The following is a 21288-nucleotide window of genomic DNA, read 5'->3' as shown; positions in this document are numbered from 1 at the left end:
ACTTTGCATCTAAATACATACCTGGTGCAGTTGCTGGAATATCTCCAATCTGGATGCCTGTACTGCAGGACCATTTCATACAATCTGCATCTGAGCAGTCTGTAGCCATCTGCTGTGTGCATCTTGCAAGAGCACAGTTTTTAGAAGCTGGCCTCACTCAAGGTTTGCCTCTTAGGTAGTTTCCAAACTCATTGTTTTGTCATTTTAAAAATGCATATATATTATCTTCTTAGATACTTAGATATGTAATTACTTAGATATGTAATTCTGTATTGCAGCAATAGACAGACCAAGCACAGGCCACTGAGTCTAGCTGGGGAAGTAATGCACAAATAAATGATCATTTGCCAGACTTCTTGCTGGCATTGTACTTAGCCCCAGAACTGTGCTGATAGCATGTGCTGCTTTCTCCTTTGCTTGCTACATCCCCACTCTGCAGAAGAACTTTGCTCTGTTTATTATAGATTCACCATTTTGCTCTTACCTGGGAGGAGGGCACAGGTAAAGTGTTCACATGTGACACTAGGAATAAAATAAACTCTGAACTAAGTCACTCCCACACATAACATTATGACCTTTACAGGTCTCATCCAACTTGAGATATTCCATAATTCTATGTGACTGCCCATTTCAGAACTTCAAGGGGCAGTGCAAATCAAAGCAGTAATTTTCTCTTCTTCCTGAACTGTAGAAAAAAGTGACACAAATCAGATAATATATGTAAAAGATCAGAAAGAAGGTAGAAAACCATCTCCACCTGATTAGAGCCAAGTCAGAGTGAATCAATGGAATATGAGAAGGCAGAAACTGCATTTTATTAATTGCCACAGTGCTGGGGCTTTGTGGCTGGAAAGGTGACTGATGCCAGGGCTGGGCCTGTGAACAGTGTTTGAGGTGTGCCTGCATGCCAGGCTGCTGATTTTCAGTGAAGTAGGAACAGAGTCTGCCCCAGTCCTCCTGGGCTTTTCTGGGACACCCTTGTGCTGCCAGCCATGATTCACCTGGCTGTGCAGAGCTCAAACCATCCCTTAGTTAATGCCCACTGTAATGAGGTGGTGTCCCCACCACCCACGTTCTCCAGACACTGAAGTAACAGAAATAAAACCTGTACGTGTGTCTTTTCATGGGGAAGGCTCTGGAGGAACCAGTAATTCCTGGACTCTCATGTGCTAGATTTTGATAACTATTGTCTCTATTTCTGGATGTGAAAAATGGGATATTTGCCCTGACCAAGGTAGGGGGAGGAAGAACTTTGTTCTTATTACTGTAGATTTACCCATCAGGGAAAGCTGACTAATTCCAAGATAGTGATCAAACTTTGGAATTTTAGCAGAGGATTTCCAGAAAAAAAAAAAAAAAGGATAATATTTGTTTCAGAAAGTGAGCTTTCCTCCACAAAAGGAGAGAAAAAGTAAGATGAGAGGATGAATGAAGCTGTTTCTGGTTGTCTTTAGTTGTCACTGATGTCTTGTTTGCAGATGTTTCTGTGTTGGTTCAGGTTTCTGTCCATCATTACTTAAGGAAATGCTTTTCATAGGATTTTAATCACTTGATAGTTTTGATATGCTGGAAATTCTTTTTCTGTGCAGCAAAGAGAAGCCTGCAGCTGACAATCCTCTTGCATAAAAAGCAGCTGTTTCTTGTATTACCTCCAGGCACTTTACTTTCAGGACTATTAATGAGTAAAACATTGGTGGCAATTTCCAGCTACCACAAAGTGCTTAATTTTCCATCACCACAAGATATCTAACTGATCATCAGCCAACTGATATTCAACAAGCAATACATGTTTATCTGCTGAATTACAGCCCATTGGGCTGTTCAAGGACATATCTGTGGTTAAACTCTGTACATAAGTGTTCACTATGGGGTAATAAATAATTAAGGTATTAGTAGTATTGATCAGTAGCTCTGTTTGTTCTGTGACAAATTGGAAGGGAAGTGGTTGTATATGGCTCTCACTTCCTCTTCATCCTGGCAGTCATTCAGGTGTCAGTGAATTCAGCTAGAAGTTAAAGAGCTCCACTAAATGGGAAAATTGTCTTTGCTCTCTCACAGTTTAAGGTCAGCAGCAATGCAGTTTAAGTTTAACTTAACTCTTCTATTGTGTACTTGTTGGTCAGTAGGGCAAAATCAACAAATATACCAATGCATACAGTTCTCACAATCCAGCAGTGAGCTGACCTTAACTTCTAGCCTTTTTCAGGGAATTCACTGGATTAAATATTGGAGTTACAAACTGGATGCCAGAGAAGGGGCCTAGTTTCTGCACTGATAGCAGCAGTATTCTCCTGGTGTACCAGCATGGGTTCCTGGTCACCCTCAGCTCTCCTGGGGAATCGACCTGGTCTTTGTATTTTCCAGAGGAGAGCTAGGAAAGACTTGAAGGAACTTTTCACACTCCTTTTCTTCAGAGAAAGAAGTTTGATATTGTGTTCCCTGCTTACAAACACATGCCAAATATGATACTGTAATTGAGATTCCTCCTTTTCCCAGTCTGTGATTTCCCCATATTTGTATATTCAAGTAAGTTTGTCTCCAATCAAAATGCATCTGAGGCACCTTTCTGTGATTTTCAGTCCTCAGAGACTAAGAAATCCCAAGTTCCACGTAAGAGTGATGTTCCTAGGTATGTTTTTATTGCTGCCTACTTGAAGAATTATACTGGCTAGTTATGGATTGGCAATTAATTATTGTGGACTAAAATCACAGCTGCATTTAGGACAAAGCTGGAATGTAGTTATTGGAAACAAAATGTACTTTTAGTTGAAAATGATTTGTCAAATACCAAAGCTAGGCTTGAGACTGCTGCATTTTTGCTGCATTTTGGTTTAGGTTTGTTAAGTTCTTTTTCTTAAGGTAAGTTCTTATGTGGCCTATCTACATGATGCTCTCCTGCTGTGTGCCATACCTGTGAAAGAAATGTTAAACCATGAGGCTATGTCTGTAAAAAAAAAAAAAAAATAAATAGGGAAAGACATCCGAGTGAAAAGCACTTACTGTGAATTTGAAACTGCAATGAAATCCCTTTGTACTGTAAGCATCCAGTGAGGTGATTTTCATGGCTGTATACACTTGGAATTAACCAACAGGATGCTTCCCATGACAGCTTGTAGCTGGAGGGGTGGTTGCAGGACTTGTGAACATATACCAGCTATAGGTATATTTTGAGGTGGTAGCTAAATGATCTGTCATCAACGAGGCTGAGATCAATACCTCTAAAGCAGATCCAGGCAGTTCTGACAAAATGGCCTGGTTACCTTAAACACTTCTCAGAATAACCTTTTGCTTTGCCTTTTAAGTCCAGGACATTATGACTCTGCTGGCTCAGGGAGAGGTGCTGCTGCTCCAGGATAGACAGGCAGCAAAAGCTGAGTGAAGTACAATGAGTTTATAATCTGACCAGCTGTGGCAGCAGCACAGATTACTGGCCTGGTGCCAGTCCTGTGTGGCTCAGGCGGTTCATCAGCCAATATTTGGGGTGTCCCCTGCCTGGAATTCTCGGAAAATGATTTTTGAGTGCCTGTCGTCCTTCCATCCAGTAATAAGCAAAGGAAATTCAACAGACATCTGTCTGTCCATCCTGGGATTTTTCCATTGAATTACAAACATTGTCAGAAGGCACTCAGCAGGTCTACAGCAATTGGTGAAGACTGCCCTGAGGTAGTCTAAAACTGGGAATAATAGTGAGGATATCATGCCCTATCCAAGCTCATTATCCCAGTTGTTCTGAAGGAAGAAACACATTTAGAAAGGCTGCTGAGCCAATGGGAAAGATGTGGCACCAGAACAGGAGCTGTACATCCTAGGCAGCCTGTTTTTGGTGCTATTAATGGGTGTGAGGTGGAAACTTGTTTCCCCATCTGACAAATAAACCTGTGAAGTGGTTGAGAATCTCTCCTAGGTAAAAATACTGAAAAAATTACAGTTTATTCTGATGAAAGACAGCGCATACAGTAACTTATTTGTTGAGCGTTTTTTTCCCCCTCTGCTTTTCTTTACATATTGGAAAATACTTGCAGGATTAAGGGTTCAGGTCTATTAGCATAATGCACCCCAAATCTCGCATATTCAATATAATAGTTGTGCTCCTTTTGTTGCTAAAGGTATAAACCATTGGTGATGCTTATAGGTGCAGCCTACCCATCCCCAGTGGGATCAACAACACTGAAGAAATATCTGTTATGTCTGTGATATTCCTGAGTGCTGTGATTCCTTTAGAGATAGGCCATGTACCCAGACAGAAGCTGAAGCTGCATTGTTGCCCTTCACACCAGTGAACAGCCCAGGGCTGGCTGGCTGTGAGGGGGTGAGGCTCCAGGTACAAAGGAAGGGAAGGACTGACACCCACTGAGGCACAGTGGCACACCTGGCACAAGTGTGGGGAAAAAAATGTTGATGTAAGCTCCGTCACAGGTTATTAACCTTTGACTTTTATTTTATGTTAGCTCTGGATACTTGTGATTTGTTACTGTGTCACAAAGTACATAATAAATCATGTATCAGAACTGTTGAATTTATTGCACTGATTTTCGGTATATATGGATTTTCTCTTTCCAATACAGATAAAATAAATGCAAAATTTGCAAGTTTTCTCAATTCACAACTCATTCTCAGAAGTATCAGATCAATTTACCTATTTTTCCATGATTAATATTCTGTTGTTCCAGTAACAATCCCCTCTACTGCAATGAGTGCCAATTGGATATGAGCCCCTGCTTATGACATTCTTTACATGTCAGTTTTTCGCAGTTGGTAAAGGGAAGATTACACCTTCCAAGTGAATAGAATGGTTTTAGAATGCTTTGAAGTATTCACTATAAGGAGCTAGCACAGAAGTGTTGGGCATGGAGACAGAAAGAAGTGCTCAGAATGTTCTTATCAGTGCTGATTAACCACCATATAAATTTATAGTGCTGGACAAATATTTCAGGGTGATAAGACATCTGTTTTAGCATTAGACCTTGGCTTTAGCATTAGACCTCAGCTTTAGTGCTCTCCAAGCTCTAGGATCAGATGCCCCACTTCCTGTCATGCCTTACTGCATCATTTGCACTCTGCAGATGTGCTTATGGAAAAGCAGAATGAAATTTAAACCTGCAAGATCTTCTCAAAACGCATTTCAGGGCCATGCTACTGACAAGTCTGTGCTTCCTATTGTGGATTGTCTTTTTATGATAAAGTTAATTTAATATACATCCTGAATGTCTGTGGTATGTTGATGTGCTTGCTCCCGGAAGAAAAATGCGGATGTTATTTTTTTGTTAGGAGCAGCTGAGTGTAAGCAGAAGAGCTACAGGGTGGGATCTCTTCCAGTGGATGCTTTGTGTCACAATGTGTAAATTTTCAGAGAGAGATGGTCTGTGGGAGGAGGGTGTTAAAGTGGATGAGACCACATGCCGAGAAAATTTAGCAGGGGAGGAGGTACAGGCTGTCAAGAAGCAATCTGGGGAGCCTGGAGACTGCACCCCAGAGCTGCAGTTTGCATTGCAGGTGGGCTTCGCACCATGGAATCTCACAATACTTCTCTTAGAACTTTATACCTAGTAGGTTCTAATATACTTATTAGGTTCTAGTACCTATTAGAACCAGAGCATATCTATGATAATTGTTTTTAAAGTATGTTCTAGATTTTCCCTGTAACAACAAAGTTAAGAAAAATGTATTGGAAAGCAGGGCTGGTCTCTGCTTCTCAGTGCAACACGGCTTCAGGTAGAGCTCAGGGCACTTTGCTCAACCTTGTGTGCCTGACTGCCAGTCTGCAAGACTTACTATTTATTTCTCTGAAGCCACTGAACTTGACCTTTGTTTGTAGGGCTGCAGTGATACGCTACAGGAAAGGGCCATGGGGTCCAATCAATCAATAGCTAGTTTTGCCTCTGCACCTGTGAGCTGCCCTTTGCATAGGAATAACTTGAAAAGATTTGATCTTTTCAAAGTGAGAGTGAGAGAGAGGTTCACTCCTAATACAGACCATATACATGTATGATGTGTTTTGTATGTAGTGAGTCATGATATTATTCTGAGGTAGAGTTTTTCCTTGTCCCTGACCTGTACATTTAAACAAAATGTCATGGATTTACAGAGTAAAGATATGAAGCTGGTATTTAAATGAGGATTAGGACTGGGGAGTTTCTATACATGGCATCTGGACCTGGGACATTGCCTGTGTTTATATTGTGTAATGTATTGCCAATTCTGGCAGCACATGCAATGTTTACCTCAGTGTGCTATAGAGCTGAGATCCCCCTGCAGAAAGGCTTTCAGCCCTGATGTGCTTCACTCCTTGCAGGGCTGCCCTAGCAGGGGTTGCACAAGGTGGGCATGTCAGGTCAGACCCAGGCTGGCGTCTCTGCAGCAGGATCATGTGCATATCCCCCAGCAAACACCTACTGAGGCTTAATTCTAACGTTTGCTTTTGAAATTGTGAGATCCCAGCACAGGATATGAGACATTAATTAATTCTGACTTGACAGTCTCAGTACCTTCTCCTTCTTCTTCACTATTGTACATGGGGTGGCGGGACAGGAATCACAGTGCACTGCCTGTTTGGGAATACTAAGGATTGATTGTCCATAATGGAAGGTACCAGCTTGCACTGTGGCATACTTGCTCATTTTGTGTTAGATTTGACTCATTCTTTCATTGGCAGCTTTTTCTGGACTTCTTCTGAAGTGTTATTTGCATCTGCAGTGACTGTTAAATAAAGGCCACCCAGGTTAATGCTGTTTACCATTCGCATACTACAACTGAACCTATATTTAATGAACAAAATATTGTGTAAAATGTGTCACTGTACTGGCAGCGTTGTGCTGCAACCTGTGCTGTTATCATCCTAATGACTGTGTGTGTTCATTTCTTTCTTACTTCTTGTCATGACCTCTGTGACCTTGTGCTTCAGCATTGCAATGCCAAACTGTGGGAAGGAAAGCATGCAAAAATTCATGTCTCATTAGAGTTCGTCCAAACAGAAGGGAGAACTGGGACAAAACGCAACTGGAATCTTTGTGGAGATAAATGTTAGGTTCTAAACAGATTATCTGAATCCTCTCTAAATAACCTTCCTGTCCTTATGTTTCCATGGCCAGACTTGTGTTTGGCTTTCAGATGCAGAGATCAAGGCAAGCATCTTCATGCCCTGACATCTGGAAAAGATCCATCATTTTAGTCCATCTGAAATAATTAAGTCTATCAAACTTCATCTTGTGCTAAAATCTTTAGCAATCATTGCATTTTCTGATACTGGCAATTTAAATAGTGTTAGTAGAATAAGTAGTGATGAGTCATATGCAGGTTAGGAAAAAAGAAGGTGGATATTTTTATGCAAACTATTTAGGATGGACAACTTTTCCTTTTTTAAGGAGCAGTACTTCTGGAATGGAAACCTGTTCATGTGCTGCTGCCTTCTCCGGCAGACAGGCTTTTCCACAGCTACCTCTGGCAGCCGTTTTTCAGTTGTGTTTTGACTGTTTTTGGCAATAAACCATTTCTGGACTGCAGGGAGATGGTGATCCAGGGCGGAACAGGCAGGAGGGCGGCCCGAGCCGCACTCGGTGCGAGAGCACGAGCAGGAGATTTGTGTGCCACAGCCTCCATCCCACGGCCGGCAGCCTGGGAATTCTCAGGCGCCCTTCACAGCTGTGAAATCCCGCAAGGTTGGTTCCGAAGCCACGCTTTTTGCGTAACCAGAAAGGAATTAATCAGCCTGCTAAGGAAACTGGGTTCAAGGCTTTCTGCACGAAATAGCCGCGAGAGGAGTGCAGCGAATGAAAAGCAAGGCAAAAGAAACAGGCTTTTAAGAAGAACATGAATTTGAAGAGGTGAAGCCGCTTAGAGGGTGTTGAAAGGCGGTGTGTCAGTGGGAGCGGGGCAGAGGGAAGGGAGGTGATTCTGCAAACGCGGGCGAAGAGCGTGCAGGGCGATTATCCGGGATCGGAATGTGCCGCGGGGCACCGGGGACCGCTGAGCACCGGACACCGCTGAGCACCGGACAGACACCGCGGGGAACCGGACAGACACGGCGGGGAACCGGACTGACACCGCGGGTACCGGGCTGGCACCGCGGGTACCGGGCTGACACCGCGGGTACCGGGCTGACACCGCGGGTACCGGACTGACACTGCGGGTACCGGGCTGGCACCGCGGGTACCGGGCTGACACCGCGGGTACCGGGCTGGCACCGCGGGTACCGGACTGGCACCGCGGGTACCGGGCTGACACCGCGGGTACCGGACTGACACTGCGGGTACCGGGCTGGCACCGCGGGTACCGGGCTGACACCGCGGGTACCGGGCTGGCACCGCGGGTACCGGACTGGCACCGCGGGTACCGGGCTGACACCGCGGGTACCGGGCTGACACCGCGGGTACCGGAGCCGGCCGTGCCGGCAGCGCCCTCTGCTGTGCGCGGCGGGGATCGGCGCCCGCTGTGCGCGCCCCCCGCAGCACTCACGGACTGAGACTGGAGCAGCGAAAGGAGCAGCGAAAGGAGCCCCTGGAAAAGAAATAAATGTCTGTATTTTACCGCTGGATGCGCGTTCTAGCTCTGCATTATCTTCATGACAGTGAGCTTTTACCAAGAACAGGGAGCTGGAAATCCTGCACAGAGTTATTCAGGAGGTTCCTTCTCTACAATCCATAGCAAAAATTCTGTAATGCACTTATGCTTCAGTATGTGCAAACTCAGGTACACCCACCGTGTTCATTAACTGGAAGCGTAACAATTATAGTCGTTCTTCCCTCTTTCACATTTAGGACCTAGAAGTTTCATGGAAAAGTTCTAAGAATGTTTCTGACACTTTCCAGAGTTTTTTTTCAATATTGCTCTAGTAACCAATGGAAGTAAAGAGCCTACTGTATGTTTGTTGGGGAATTGTTTCATATTCTGATATTTCCTGCTTTTTATAAATCATGATTTCCCTTTCCAGTGGTTTTGTCTTGCTGTTGTTACTCAGGTACATACCTAACACCTGGACCCTGCTGTGTCTGCCACTGGCTGTGTTCAAGGAAAGGTAAAGCCCATTACATTGTTTTCCATTCTCAGCTGTGCTCAGTATGCACCCACATCATGAAACCATCCAGCACTGAGCCTGTCCAGTCAGCAAGACACCCTACTCCTACAGTGTGCTCTACTTAATCCAACCAATCAATACTGACAACACTGAGAATCAGGAAAGAAATGTCAGGTAATTAACTCTGAGCACCTTCTAATTACTGCTACATGAAAAGCACCCTTTCCTCCCACCCTTGGCATGTTAGGTTGTTTTTTGTTTTGTTGGAAGACTTCACAGAACACACCAGGACTTTGCAAGACCAGGCCTGGAGGGGAGTTTGGTACCACACTGAGACTAACAGGGAAAGGGGGCCCTGAAGGTAAATTTGGCATTGAAAAATGCTGAATTTGCACATCTCTGTATTCTCTTATAGAAACAAGTCCTATTGCCATCACAGCTTTTTAAAAGGAGGCGTAACTCAAGTGTTTTCTCTAGTTTAAAATGCCAGCAGAGACTTGGGAGAAGCAAATCTGCTTTGGGATTGCCCAGTATTTGAGGCACAAAGCTCATGGAATGTTTTATTTGTCTGGTAAAATGGTGCACAAGGATTTTTTTTGTGGCTTTCCTTTCTCCTCTGTAAAATAAACATCTTTAGTCCAGAAGTCCAGGTCCAAACAGCATTAGGGAAAGTCACAAAGTACAGCTGGGCTGCACTTTATAATAAAACAGCACAAAATCCAATCACGAAGAATAGGTGAGAGATGATATCTGCAAGAGAAACACAGGTTATATGTGAATAGTTCCCTGTCTGCTCCCTTTCACCTTCTCTTCTCCCCCCGTTCAATAAAACTGCACACCCTAATGTGGCTCTGTCACCATATCAAATGTTAACAAATAGACTTTCAAAGGTGTGTTTCAAAGCCTTTCCAATCAGAAATGTTTCCAGACACCCCTTTTAACCCAGTAAAGCATGATTGTTCCTTTTTTGGAAGAGGGTGTGACAATTAGAGAAAACATCGTTCAGTGTTGGAAGTTGTTGATATGATTTTATTTTTCCTTCCGAAAGAAGGAAAACAAACTATATAATCCTGGGAAATAAAGTCTGATTTTGAAATGTTCGCTCTTCTGTCAAATTTACTGATATTTCCGTTTTTTCCTTTGAGCTATGGATTTTATGTTGACAGAGACACTCAAAATCCACATTTAGGATTGATACTTTCATTGTAATACTTTGCTGTTTACCTGACAGTGTGTAAAATCTGGATAAACCTTTGCCTGTATAAAAGAGGAGGAAAAAGATTACATCAGGATGATGTTTAAAATAGGACAAAGTGCACCAGCATGCTTTGTAAAAGCACAACAGAAAACATTTGTCACACTTTGAAAAAATACTTCCTCTTGGATTTACTGTTTGAAGTTATAAAAGGATCCTCACTTCTTTTACCTTTTAACATCAATGGGGGTTTACTGGTGCAACATAATGGATTGTAATAATTGTATACTATGTGTATTTGTAATTTTAAATCGGCTTTCAGAGTGATGTGGATGCAGTTGATAAACTACTATAAAGGGCTCTAGTGAAAACATAGTTTGTTCCAAGGACTTGTTTCAAAAGATGAACCAGCTCAGAGAGAAATCCCTTGTGCCTGCAGGAGGCAGCAGCTGGAGGAAACAGTTGTTTTACAGCAGGCAAGGCCAATGCCAGTGCTGTCAGTGAGTCAGGAGGGACAGGCACAAAGCATCCCCACAACACATGAAGATGGTGTGGATATGCTGAAGTACAGACCCACAGTGTAAAGAAAAACTTCCCTGCTGCTCCTGACCTCTGTCCCACTCCCGTGGAACTTGTCAGAGCGTGTCTAAGCTGCTGCTGAGGTCACAGGCAGGTGAGCAGAGCTTTCACTGCCAGCTCAGTGTGTCAGTGGTTTGGCCATTTATCATAAATGCCAAAGGGGTGCCTTGACTCACTTGGCAAGGGAAGAGAATTTCACTGAGCTCTTCTGCCAGAGTCGGAGGGGATCAATTTCTGTTCTAGGCTCCTGGTGCCCTGGGGGAAAGGGGTCTGCCAGAGGGCTTTGGCTCCCTCTGCTTGCTCCTATGCTGCCAGCTTCCTTACTTCCCAAAGGGAGGAGCACCCCAAGAACCCAGCACTCACTGCGCACGGTGATCTCCGCCACCAAAACGCCTCCGGTCTGTTCCGCGTGCTGCTTGCGTTTGTCACATGTCTCAAGAGAGCAGACAAAAAGCCATGTATACCAAAACAATTAAAAATTATTTAAAAATCCACAATTGGGCATCAATTCTGATGTTTCCAACCAAGGAAATTGCTGCATATTTTCTAGGGACTTTTTTTTTTTTTTTCTGTCTGTAATTATTGAGGGTTTTAGTGCAGGAGAGATTTAAGGAGAGTCTTTACAGTTCATTTTCTGAAGATTTTGGTGGGCTGCCTTTCCCACCTTGCCTTAAACAAAATTCCTGTCAAGAAGGGGGAAACTGAGATCCATCTGTTTAACTCCTGACCTCTGTGAAGGCTTTTGTGGTTGTTTATTGCTAATGATAATTGTTGCTCATTGGGTAGAAAGAGGAAGTACCAAATCCTTTCCATATAGATCAGCTCATGTCCAGCACTAATGACGCTGTCACAGCTGACAAGGTCTGTATTGGAGGCAGTGCTCTGCAGATTAAAGGTCCTTGTGCATCTCCTGACCTTTGCAGATCCCCAGCTGTGGGCATTTTTATTACAAACTCAGCATGGGGTAATTCTGGTTATGAGTTTCTTGTAAGCACAGACCACCAGCTTGGTAGAACCTTAATTGCAGGAGACCACCAGCTGCAGGTTTCAGTGGGAAGGGGACTCGAGGGATGTCACCAGCTACAGCAATTATCCTGCACTGGAGGGTGAGGTGGGAATTCCGCACAGTGCCTGAAAGGATGATGTAAGTGTTTGACAGTACTGCCAGAGGGGCACACATGAAGTAATGGGTTTGTGTTTTCTTTTAACTCTGCTCTGTGGCTGGATAAAAAGTTGAAGATATCTTGAAAAACAAACAACAAGATCTAAGAGTTTTTTCTGTTGCCTTTGAAACTTAGAATATCTAACAATGTGTTTTTGTCAAACATGTAAATTTTGTACAAGTCATTTCCCCCTGCTTAGCACTGAGGCTGTGTAATACAAAATGCTGTCTTAATTTGGCTCCTGAGAAAGGGGTTATAAAGAAAAATTGGGCTCACCAGGAGTGATGCTTTCTCTTCTCCAGCAAGAAACATTTGTTGTTGAAATGATAGCATGTTAGCCAAGGAGTATTTTGGGCATTTCATTTCAGGTTAAATAAAATTAAGAAAGAATTGCAGAGCTCTGATTTGGTGAAGGGTGGAGAGAGAAGTCTTTAAAGAAAGACATTTTATGGGCACCTGCCCATGTTAAATTATGTGCCTGTATAGCACCCTCACCATGCTCCCATTTAAGGATACAGGAATCCACTCTTCTACCTCAGTTCCTGCTCCAGAAACAATTTATGTATTTTATGCAGAGTAGGATGTCTGCAAGAGCAATGACTTACTGCAGCATGCCAGAGAGGACTTCCCTTGGGAAGGGGGACTTGAGCCAGGTTCTCCCACTGCCCTCAGGGTGCTCTTAGCACCTTGGTAAAACGGAAAAAGCTCAACTTTCTCCTTTTTTCCTGGCTTGTGTTTACCTGTAGCTGTTAGTCAGACAGGACTATAGTCCTGGGATATCGGCAGGAGCTGAGTTTTTCAACGGCCACCTTATTTCTCAGTATGTTTAAACAAGTTTCCCAATGCCGCCTGTGGCATGACAGGGGTGGGGGAGCACAGCTGGCCACTCACAGTGCCGTGCCTCCATCTGCTGAGAGCCCTGGCGCTGCCTCTGCACCTGCCTTGCCCTGGGGAAGGGCTGGCCGTGCTCTGTCTCAGCGTGGCCCCCCGTGTTTGTCCATAGGGAGGCCTTACCACGGGGCAGGAGAACTTCTCGCTGTCGCAGACGTGCGTCTCGCAGTGCAGCCACACCTTGGACAGCTTGGGGATGTTGCGGAAGCGGAAGGCGTTGAACTGGAACGTGGCCCGGTTCGTTTTCCCGTTCTCGTGCACAAGGATGGAGTAGTCCGTGGCACACCTGTGTTGTGTGTGGAGAAGCAGAGTCAGAGCCCCCATGGCTTCAGGGAAACATCTCCTGAGGTGACAGTCCAATGAAGGCATTTGCCTTTCCTTTGCTCCCTGATACCCCACAGCCAGTGATCCTCCAGGAGCTCCCCTGGGTCCCTCCAGCACCTACCCCTTGGTGATCAAAGGCCAGTGGATCTGGTAGAAATACTCTGAGGAGGGAGTTGCCCAGCAGTTGTTGAGAACAACTTTAAACCTGGGGAGATACAAACCCCAGATTAGCAAGGAATGTCCCAACTGCCAGTTTATTGCTCATCCCTCCTTCCCTTGCCTACCTGTCACTTAACCCCTTGGCTTCCACTCCAGCAAATATGTCAGAGCCGATTTCTGATGTTTCAACGACAAAGGGGGCTTCCTTTATGCTTGAGAACTTGGCATTCTTTGAAAGACAAAGACAAAGGCATCATGCATTACTTGTAACACACAAAGCAAGGCATGATTCAACTTCAGACACCACTGGAGAGATTGACCCCAGAAATCTGGGTTCTTACAACCTGCAACCTCCAAACTCTACACCAGTAGTAGGACTATTGCAAACCCCAGATGATGTTTAAAAATATTTTGGTTAATATTTGGTGTATAATTAGGATCAGTGACAGAACTTGGTGCTGTTTGAGCTGTAGCATGTATTATATATTGCAGCATGGGTGGGAAGCAAGCTTGCTGCTGCTGCTTCTGGTGGTGGGGAAAGCTGGTGGGAGTGAGAGATTGGAGAGGAGTGTATAGAATGGCAATGGAGTTGGGACAGGGTCACGTTGGAGAAAAGGAATGATGACAAGCAGAAATCACAAGAAAAAAGCCAGCCTGCTGAACATGGAGCAGTGTGGTGCTCAGGTGAAAAGTTTTTGTTACAAATACACTGAAAGGCCGACCTTAAATCCTGATGCTCCTTGTTGGGATGCTTCTTGTTGCTAGCTTTATTATTGTCTTTATTAAGATGGTAATAAAGCTAGCACCAGAATTATACAAAACTATCAGGTTTAGTCCTAGCATTGGTTTACCTAGTGGTAAATACTCCTTTTACCTGGCCTATAATTTTAACACAGTATGTTCCTAGTTGTGCTTTTCCTAGCTGTGCTATACTAGAGGGGCTGTTTTGGTGCTTCTGACTGTGCTTTGGTGGAGCAAAGATTCCAGGATTAAGAGCTGGCTGCTTCAGCAGTGCAGTGGAGCTATGGAGAGAAGAGGGATGCTTTAAAAGATCTGCCTGATATCAAGGAACAATGTTTTGTTGGCAACAAAGTTCCAGCATGACCTAAAGATCTGTAGAGCACATGAAATATCTGTCAGGTGAGATGACCAGGGAGAAAGCTGCAAGAAAAATGCAAGGAGCTTTGCTCCTTTTATAGAGGCCATGCAAGGCCAGGAGTATGTGCAGACTCATGCTGCTATTGTTTTGATTTTTCTTATAAAACCTATCAGCAGGTTAGAAATGTACCTCTCAGCAGAAAAATCTGCCTGAATTGAGGGATTAAAAGAAGACTTGGCATGTTGGCAGAGAGTCTGCTCTGTTCACTTTAAGTATATCCCTGTTAATCAGCAGAAAGAAGAACCCCTGCTAATCCTGCTGCAATTATCTGGTCCAGGCTAGTAATGTGCTCCATGACACATAAAAGTCAGGAACAGCAGCCCTATTTTTTCCAGCTCTTTGGCTGAAGCCTTTGTAAGGTAAAGGTGAAGGTGTGAGTGGCAAAGAGCACTTACAGAGTAGAAGTTGAGGGACAGTTGGCTTTCAAATGAGCCAGAGCTCCCGTTCTTCACATGGACAGTGGCCACCCTGGGGACAGGACAAAATTCTGCATGAGTGAGGCATCGTGATGAGGACAGGGTGAGACACGCTCCCAGAAGAGGATGTACCTTTGATCAAAGGCAGCCTGGTTCACCAGGTAGTTGGCATTGTATGTGCAGGTGAATGAGTAATTCACAGGCTGGCTCTTCACAATCACTGAGGAGTCATTGGAGACAATGGAGTTATAGAAGTGATACATGGGATTCTTGAACTGTGGAGACAGAGAAATGTGGGCAGTACTGAGTCGTTGAGGCATCAGGAATGTACTTTGAAACATGGAAGACTCTGGTGTCAAAACAGCCTCCCCAAGGGAACACAGTTTGGTAGCTCGTTATATGCTGTGCCTTACTAAACATAAGTTCTGTGAAATACAGGTGCAAGTGAACAGAAGAATAATACCACTAAGCCTGTGAGTATTTTGCCTGGAGCTGCAAAGCACAGCTGTGTGATTCTTCCTTCTCCTTGATACTGCAGTTTGCCTCCTTCTTCCATTGGTACCTAAAGCTTACTTCAAGCTGAAGAGGACAGGACTCTCCCGAATGAGTCCAGCCATTTCCTGACTGAAATACTGACCTGCAAAGTCTTACCTCTGACTGTGTCCCACAGTATGATTTGTTTTTAGGTGACAGGTCTGGGATTGTGAATTGGTAATATCCTGAATCATGGATCCCATTGTAGCAAATGCCTCCAAGTGCCAGCTGATTAACCTCCCATCCATAAGGACACTCTGGAATTCTGGTAATGATGGTTTTAGGATAGCAGTATACCAGAATTACATCTGAAAGGAAAATGATACACTTAGAGTTATTCAGTGGTAATTTCCTTTCAAAGAGGTGGGTCTGCCCACTTACTTTCCATTGGGCTTAACTTTCTGTGAACAGGGGTGTGTGCTGAAGATTCCCTAATGAGAGCAGCTTTTGCTACACAAAACTGACCTTCAGGTTGTTAAATTCTGTCCACTTTGGAAGAGTTGGCCTTTGCCTTCTAATCAATGCAGAACTTTGTGTAAATTTTTTATCTTTCTGGAATAGCTGATTGAAAAGCAGAGACACTGCTGAGAAACCTGCAGTAAAAAAGGACTGCACTGAAAATGTCTCATTAACTTAGGCTGCAAAGCTGGCTCCTGTAACACCACTGACTCTGTAAAAATAATATTGGTGCAGTTGTTTGGTAGGCTTTGTAGATCTTCACTGTTTTGTACTGGTGTACAGATCTTGACCACAATAGATATTCTGCCTTTTCTCTTGGACTAGCACTGCAGTGCCAGCACAAACTGAATTTCTCCAATTGTCAAGTCAAAAGCCAAGATCTAAAAATGAGCTAAAGAACCTGGGCCTGCTAATAACAATAAGAAATGACCCAAACTCCCAGCCCTGTTAACAGCAGTGCTGTGTGTTTCCAAACACGGTGATTGCTAATAAAGACATGAATGCTGAACATCATAACAGACAGACTGATTGCTTCATGGTAGTAGAATTGGATGTTTTTCACAGGCAGAGCTAATGGGAACATCTGATGGAAATTTTAAGGGCAAATACTGACTAACCATAAGTGACCTGAAAACTGAGAAAGATTTCCAATTACTACAGTGAGAAAAAAAGGCAACCTCCCTGGAATTATTCAGTTATTTCTTTTAAAGCCCTTGCCACTCTCATTTTTTATACTAAAAGCCTCATTTTGCAGCCTTTCCATGTCTGCTAGGGAATAATCTGGGAAAGTCAACTACACACCTTAATAACTCGCTTTTTTCTGATTAACAAACTTTCAGCACATGCAAGCTGATTCTGCTTGTGTTAATGCTCAGATTTATAACTGGCAACTTTACAGCTATGGAAATTCCTGCAGTTAAGAGAAGCTGCTTGTGCAAATAAAAGTACTGAAATAAATGGCTAGAGGGCCAAATACTTTAGATGTACCATGAAATGACTGACAGTAATTTGACAGCAGTCATGCACTAAAAAGCAAACACTAAATTGAGGCATATTTAAACACGTTTCTAGAGCACGTTTTGTAATTGTAGTGAAATCTACATTACAGCTCTGTCTGGCACCAGATCACTTCAGTTTCTAGGCAGCAATCAGTGTGCAATTAGAGCCTTATCTTCAATGATTTTTATATTTTTCTTGCTTTAATATAACAGTAGTAGCAGTAGCAGTAATAGTTGAGGAGTTCAGCCCAGCACATTCAGTCACCACTGGCCATCTGATTGTAGTCCATGAGACTAAAGCCCAGTTTGGGCAACAAAGATCTGCTGCATCTAGCCTGTACTATTACAGAAAATTTCTAATTGTTTTTGTTTTCTTTGCTATTTTATGCATTTGTGAATAAATTTCTTGCACTATGGTTATTGCACAGAGTTAACTATATGCCTAATTCTTTATGGGGTTAGGACTTGAATGGTGCGTTCTTTACTGTGCTAGCTCAAAGCAGATCAATAAAACAAATGTAAGGATTAATTCTACAGAATCCACAGTTTAACTGTCTGAAGGAAAACCTTTTGATTTTGAATTAAAAAAACCTTTGGCAGCTAAATTATAGGAGAAGATCTTAGGAGACTTAAGTTATTTTACCTGCTTTATTTGGGATGCAAGGCCCCGCAAGAGCACGAGCCAAGATGACCAGCAGATAAATAGCAAGAGTCACCATTTCTTGCAATGATCTGAGGACACAGGAAATAAAATCTGAAAATGTTTTCAAAAGTGGAAATAAAAACAATGAATTGTCTGCAGTCCTGAACTTATAGTAGCTACTGTTAAAATGTCCTTTTTGCAGAGAGAAAAGAATAACATTACTGATATTCTGTCACCCAATGTAATTGCAACTACAGGGTAAATGTTTCAAAGACCATTGCTATAACTGGGTCACTACTGTGGCAATTTTACTATTTCAGTTGTAGTGGTGGCTTTTAATTATTCTAGTTTGATTTCTTGCAAAAAATCTAAACCTAAAGTGTTAATATAACCAAATGAAACTGAAACAGAGGAATTTTTTAAAAAGAGGGAATAGAAATTACCAGAAGAAATATGACACAAGAGCATATATAATGTGCTTAAAATTTAATGCTGAAACTATTCTCTGTGGGATGGCTATTCTGATGTATATAATCTTAACTTCAAGTAGCTCAGTTTTGGTGAATTATACATTTTCTCCTTTGCTGCAAAATGTTGAGTTTCTAGGAAAACATCCATAGAAGTTATTTACATTTACATTTCAGGCCTTAAACCTGAAAGCTGTTTCCCACAGGGGAAAAACATACAGCCTGTGGGATTGGGACTGCAGTTCTCATATTTTCCCTTTGTAGACATTCTTCAGTATCAACCCTCATGCATACATCAACTAAGCAGACTAAGTCAGAAGTAAGAAATATCATTTACAAAAAAAAAAAAATCATTCCAATTCAGTAGTTCTAGCAAAACCAATAAATTTCAACATTTTCACTCAGCCTCTATTTAAAAATATGCATTTATAAAAGGGCCTTAAAGCACATATCAGTGACAATTCCTTCTAATTATAATCCCATGCATTCTACAAGAAATTAAGGGTTATACCTACGAGACAGGAAGGAGGTAATTATTTCAGATTTTCATTCCAGTCTTATTCCAAAAGCAGCTCTGTCAGCTCTTTCCAAGATGTCCTCTTTCAAATGAACCCAGCTGGTGTTATCTTCGCTTTATATAAGCAATCTTGTAAAAGGAGCCCATCTCTGGTTAAATCTCAACCCGCCAGTATTGTCCAGTGTGAGAGGAAAAAAAAAAAGGAGTTATAGAAAAGCAGTTCTCTTCCCCTAGATGGGTCTGTATTGCTGCTATTTGATTTTTACAAATCTTTCTACAGCGTTTTTTTACAGATCTTGCAAACAAGTGAACAGAAACCTGCTGAAGGCACAAAATTTTTTTGTTAGTGAGTTAATTAGGAAAACGTAGAATTTCTGGAGAGGTGAAGCTACAATTGCCTGCTTGAATTCAGTGAAAATGTATTTATAGGAATTAGCTGCTTGTCTTGAATGGCTTATTGAGAATGTCAAGCTTTTGTGCCATACAAGTGGACAAAAGTAATGGCAACAGATCATATACCATCTTTGGAGTTGTTTTTTTTCACTTATTTTTTTTCTAAAAGCTCACAGGCAGGTAATCTGAGTTTAGGTAGGCTCTTCCATAAGCCTAAGCATTATACTACATAATAATAAGACATAATACTAAATGCATGTGATATACATTGAATATTAAACTATAGCTTGTATAAAATTTACCATTGCACAGAAAACTGAAACAAATTTACTCTTTGTACGACCATCAATCAGGAAGTTCCCTGTGAAAGTCTTGGCTGGCTGGTGGGATTTTCTGGTGATCCATTACATCCTGTTTGTGTCAGCTTTTAGTGAAAGGCCCAGAAGCAATGGGTACACTACTGCTATTTTATATCTCTGCATAAAGAACATGGGCTTTAAACAGTCTGGCAGTGTAAACTGGCCCAGCCTCAGCTTTGGGCACTGTGTGCCTGCCCAGTTCCGTGTGCTCTTGAACCTCTCATGCTCTGATACCTGTCCTGAGTCACTAAACACAAAGGCTCTCACTGACCTTGCCCTGTGGGGCTCCTCACAGATGGTCTGGTATCTCCTCTTGTGCAGAGCCTGCCCCATCATGGCAAGGCTTTGATGTGGATCTGCCTTCCCTCAAGCAGCTTCTGGCATGAAAGGTGGCAATAATAAAACAGTAATAAAACTGTACTAGTTGTCCATATTATGGAGTTTTTGTCGGAGAGAGCGGAATGGAAGAGCACAATGGCCCTGACCTAAACCTAAAGTGCTCAACAAAGAGTTTTTAGCTGTCCTGTGAGTGAGATCTGTAGGAGCACCTTGAGGACAGCATTCAGTACAAGTGTCTCAAGCCAGAGGACCTGAGCAAAGCAGGGCCATGAGTGCACCTGCATTGTGAGGGCTGCTCGTGTGCAGGTGAATCTGCAATGACGTGAGGAATTAAATAATCAGGGTGACCTCTTCTGGCAAACGGATCCAAAGCCCGAAACAGAGGCTGAAAAACCTATATGTGTCCGTGCTTAATTTCAAATATCAAGTCTGAGCCAAGATTGAAGCTTTGTAAGGAGTTGTTCTCACTGTTCTTGTGAGCCTGCAAGCCATCACATTCTGATTTAAATGAGATTACTTAAAGATGGACACATGGATAAAATCCTCTGGCCGGGGTTTGTTGTTATTTTAATTGAATTAAAGAATAATCCACTGAACAAGAACCAAAGCTCATCAATTGTTTGGTGTGATCTCTCTAACTAGAGATTATCCTCATCAGAAATCCTAAAACAAGGAAGATTTAACTCCAGGTGTCTGTTTTATAGCTTCACCCCGAATCCTGCAGGGATTCAGGCTTAATTTTGATTTTCTAAGGCTAAATCTAACTATACACTGTGTCAACATGTACTAATTTTTAGGTTTTCTGTGTATTTGGTCTGGAAGGACAAACCAGGGTTTCTGGTGAGACTTTATGATCAAGTCAATATCCTGTTGTCAAGAATATATAGCCCAGAAACAAGGGAAGGCTTGCAGGGGAAAGCTTGTGACTTTGGGCATGAGAAAGGACTCATGGCTGTGTACAAGCCAACTCTTCAAACTCAAAGGATCAGATTCAGTCCTGGGGTTAGACTCGGCCTACCAGGCCTGCCCACCAGGGCTGGTTTAGAGCAAAAGATATTTGGCTAACCTTGATTAGGCATAGTGTAAATGCCTTGCTAACAATTATATAAGTGGTCCACCTCACCATAACATTGACAAAGCTCTTAAACACAGATTAGCTTTTTACTGATAATTTTTAGCAAATACTGTAATTAAATTATCATTGGTATAATACTACAGGTTTCAGTGGAATTCCTCCAAAACGCATCCAATCCCATAATTTGTAAGAGAAAATAAATCTCTCACTATCTTCTCACAGAAAACTTATCTCCATGTACATAATACTTCTTTTAGGCAAAAGGTAGAAAACAGAATGAAAACCATGAAACAAATTTGGCAGTGGTGCCAGCTGGTGCATAGCAGTTTGCATTTGCATGAGAAACAAGCACAGAATGTACCTAAGCCAACCAGCATTTGATACCTGCACTGATCAAAGGTGAAGGCTTGGGGAAGGGTTAGATTTCTCTCTGTAAGTGCACACACAGAAAAAGGAAAGCCATTAACTTGCAAAGCAGACCATTGAGGATTGTTGCAGTTCCCTGAGTCTTTCCAAACCCATTGAATAATCTCAGCAACCTAAGTATTTGTAAAGATTTCAACCAAGAGCAAATGAAGGCCTTATTGTGGATTTCATCTACAAGGGCA

The 21288-nt window shown here is 42.7% G+C and overlaps 1 protein-coding gene across 4 annotated transcripts; it reads right to left on the bottom strand.

The window, feature by feature from the left end:
- Positions 1 to 9556: 9556 nt before the first annotated feature.
- Positions 9557 to 18640, bottom strand: TECTB (tectorin beta). Of its 4 annotated transcripts, XM_014872456.2 has the most exons (11): positions 18513 to 18605; positions 17531 to 17619; positions 15548 to 15738; positions 15029 to 15171; positions 14876 to 14948; positions 13447 to 13550; positions 13284 to 13367; positions 12962 to 13124; positions 11148 to 11217; positions 10235 to 10267; positions 9557 to 9760 (listed from the first exon to the last, which is right to left on the bottom strand). In XM_014872456.2, exons 2-11 carry the CDS (start codon positions 17604 to 17606, stop codon positions 9708 to 9710), a joined length of 990 nt encoding a protein of 329 aa, XP_014727942.2. In that variant the 5' UTR covers positions 17607 to 17619; positions 18513 to 18605; the 3' UTR covers positions 9557 to 9707. The 4 variants fall into 4 exon arrangements, with proteins under 4 accessions (XP_014727942.2, XP_088025460.1, XP_088025459.1 ...); XM_088169334.1 differs by lacking the exons at positions 9557 to 9760; positions 10235 to 10267 and having other exon boundaries at positions 10848 to 11217; positions 18509 to 18640; XM_088169333.1 differs by lacking the exons at positions 9557 to 9760; positions 10235 to 10267 and having other exon boundaries at positions 10848 to 11217.
- Positions 18641 to 21288: the final 2648 nt, after the last annotated feature.

The sequence above is a fragment of the Sturnus vulgaris genome, chromosome 8 (genome assembly GCF_052056855.1).
Source record: "Sturnus vulgaris isolate bStuVul1 chromosome 8, bStuVul1.hap1, whole genome shotgun sequence".
Classification (NCBI taxonomy): Eukaryota; Metazoa; Chordata; class Aves; order Passeriformes; family Sturnidae; genus Sturnus; species Sturnus vulgaris.
Note: the sequence above shows the minus strand (reverse complement) of the source record. Positions and strands in the feature narration are given on the sequence as shown.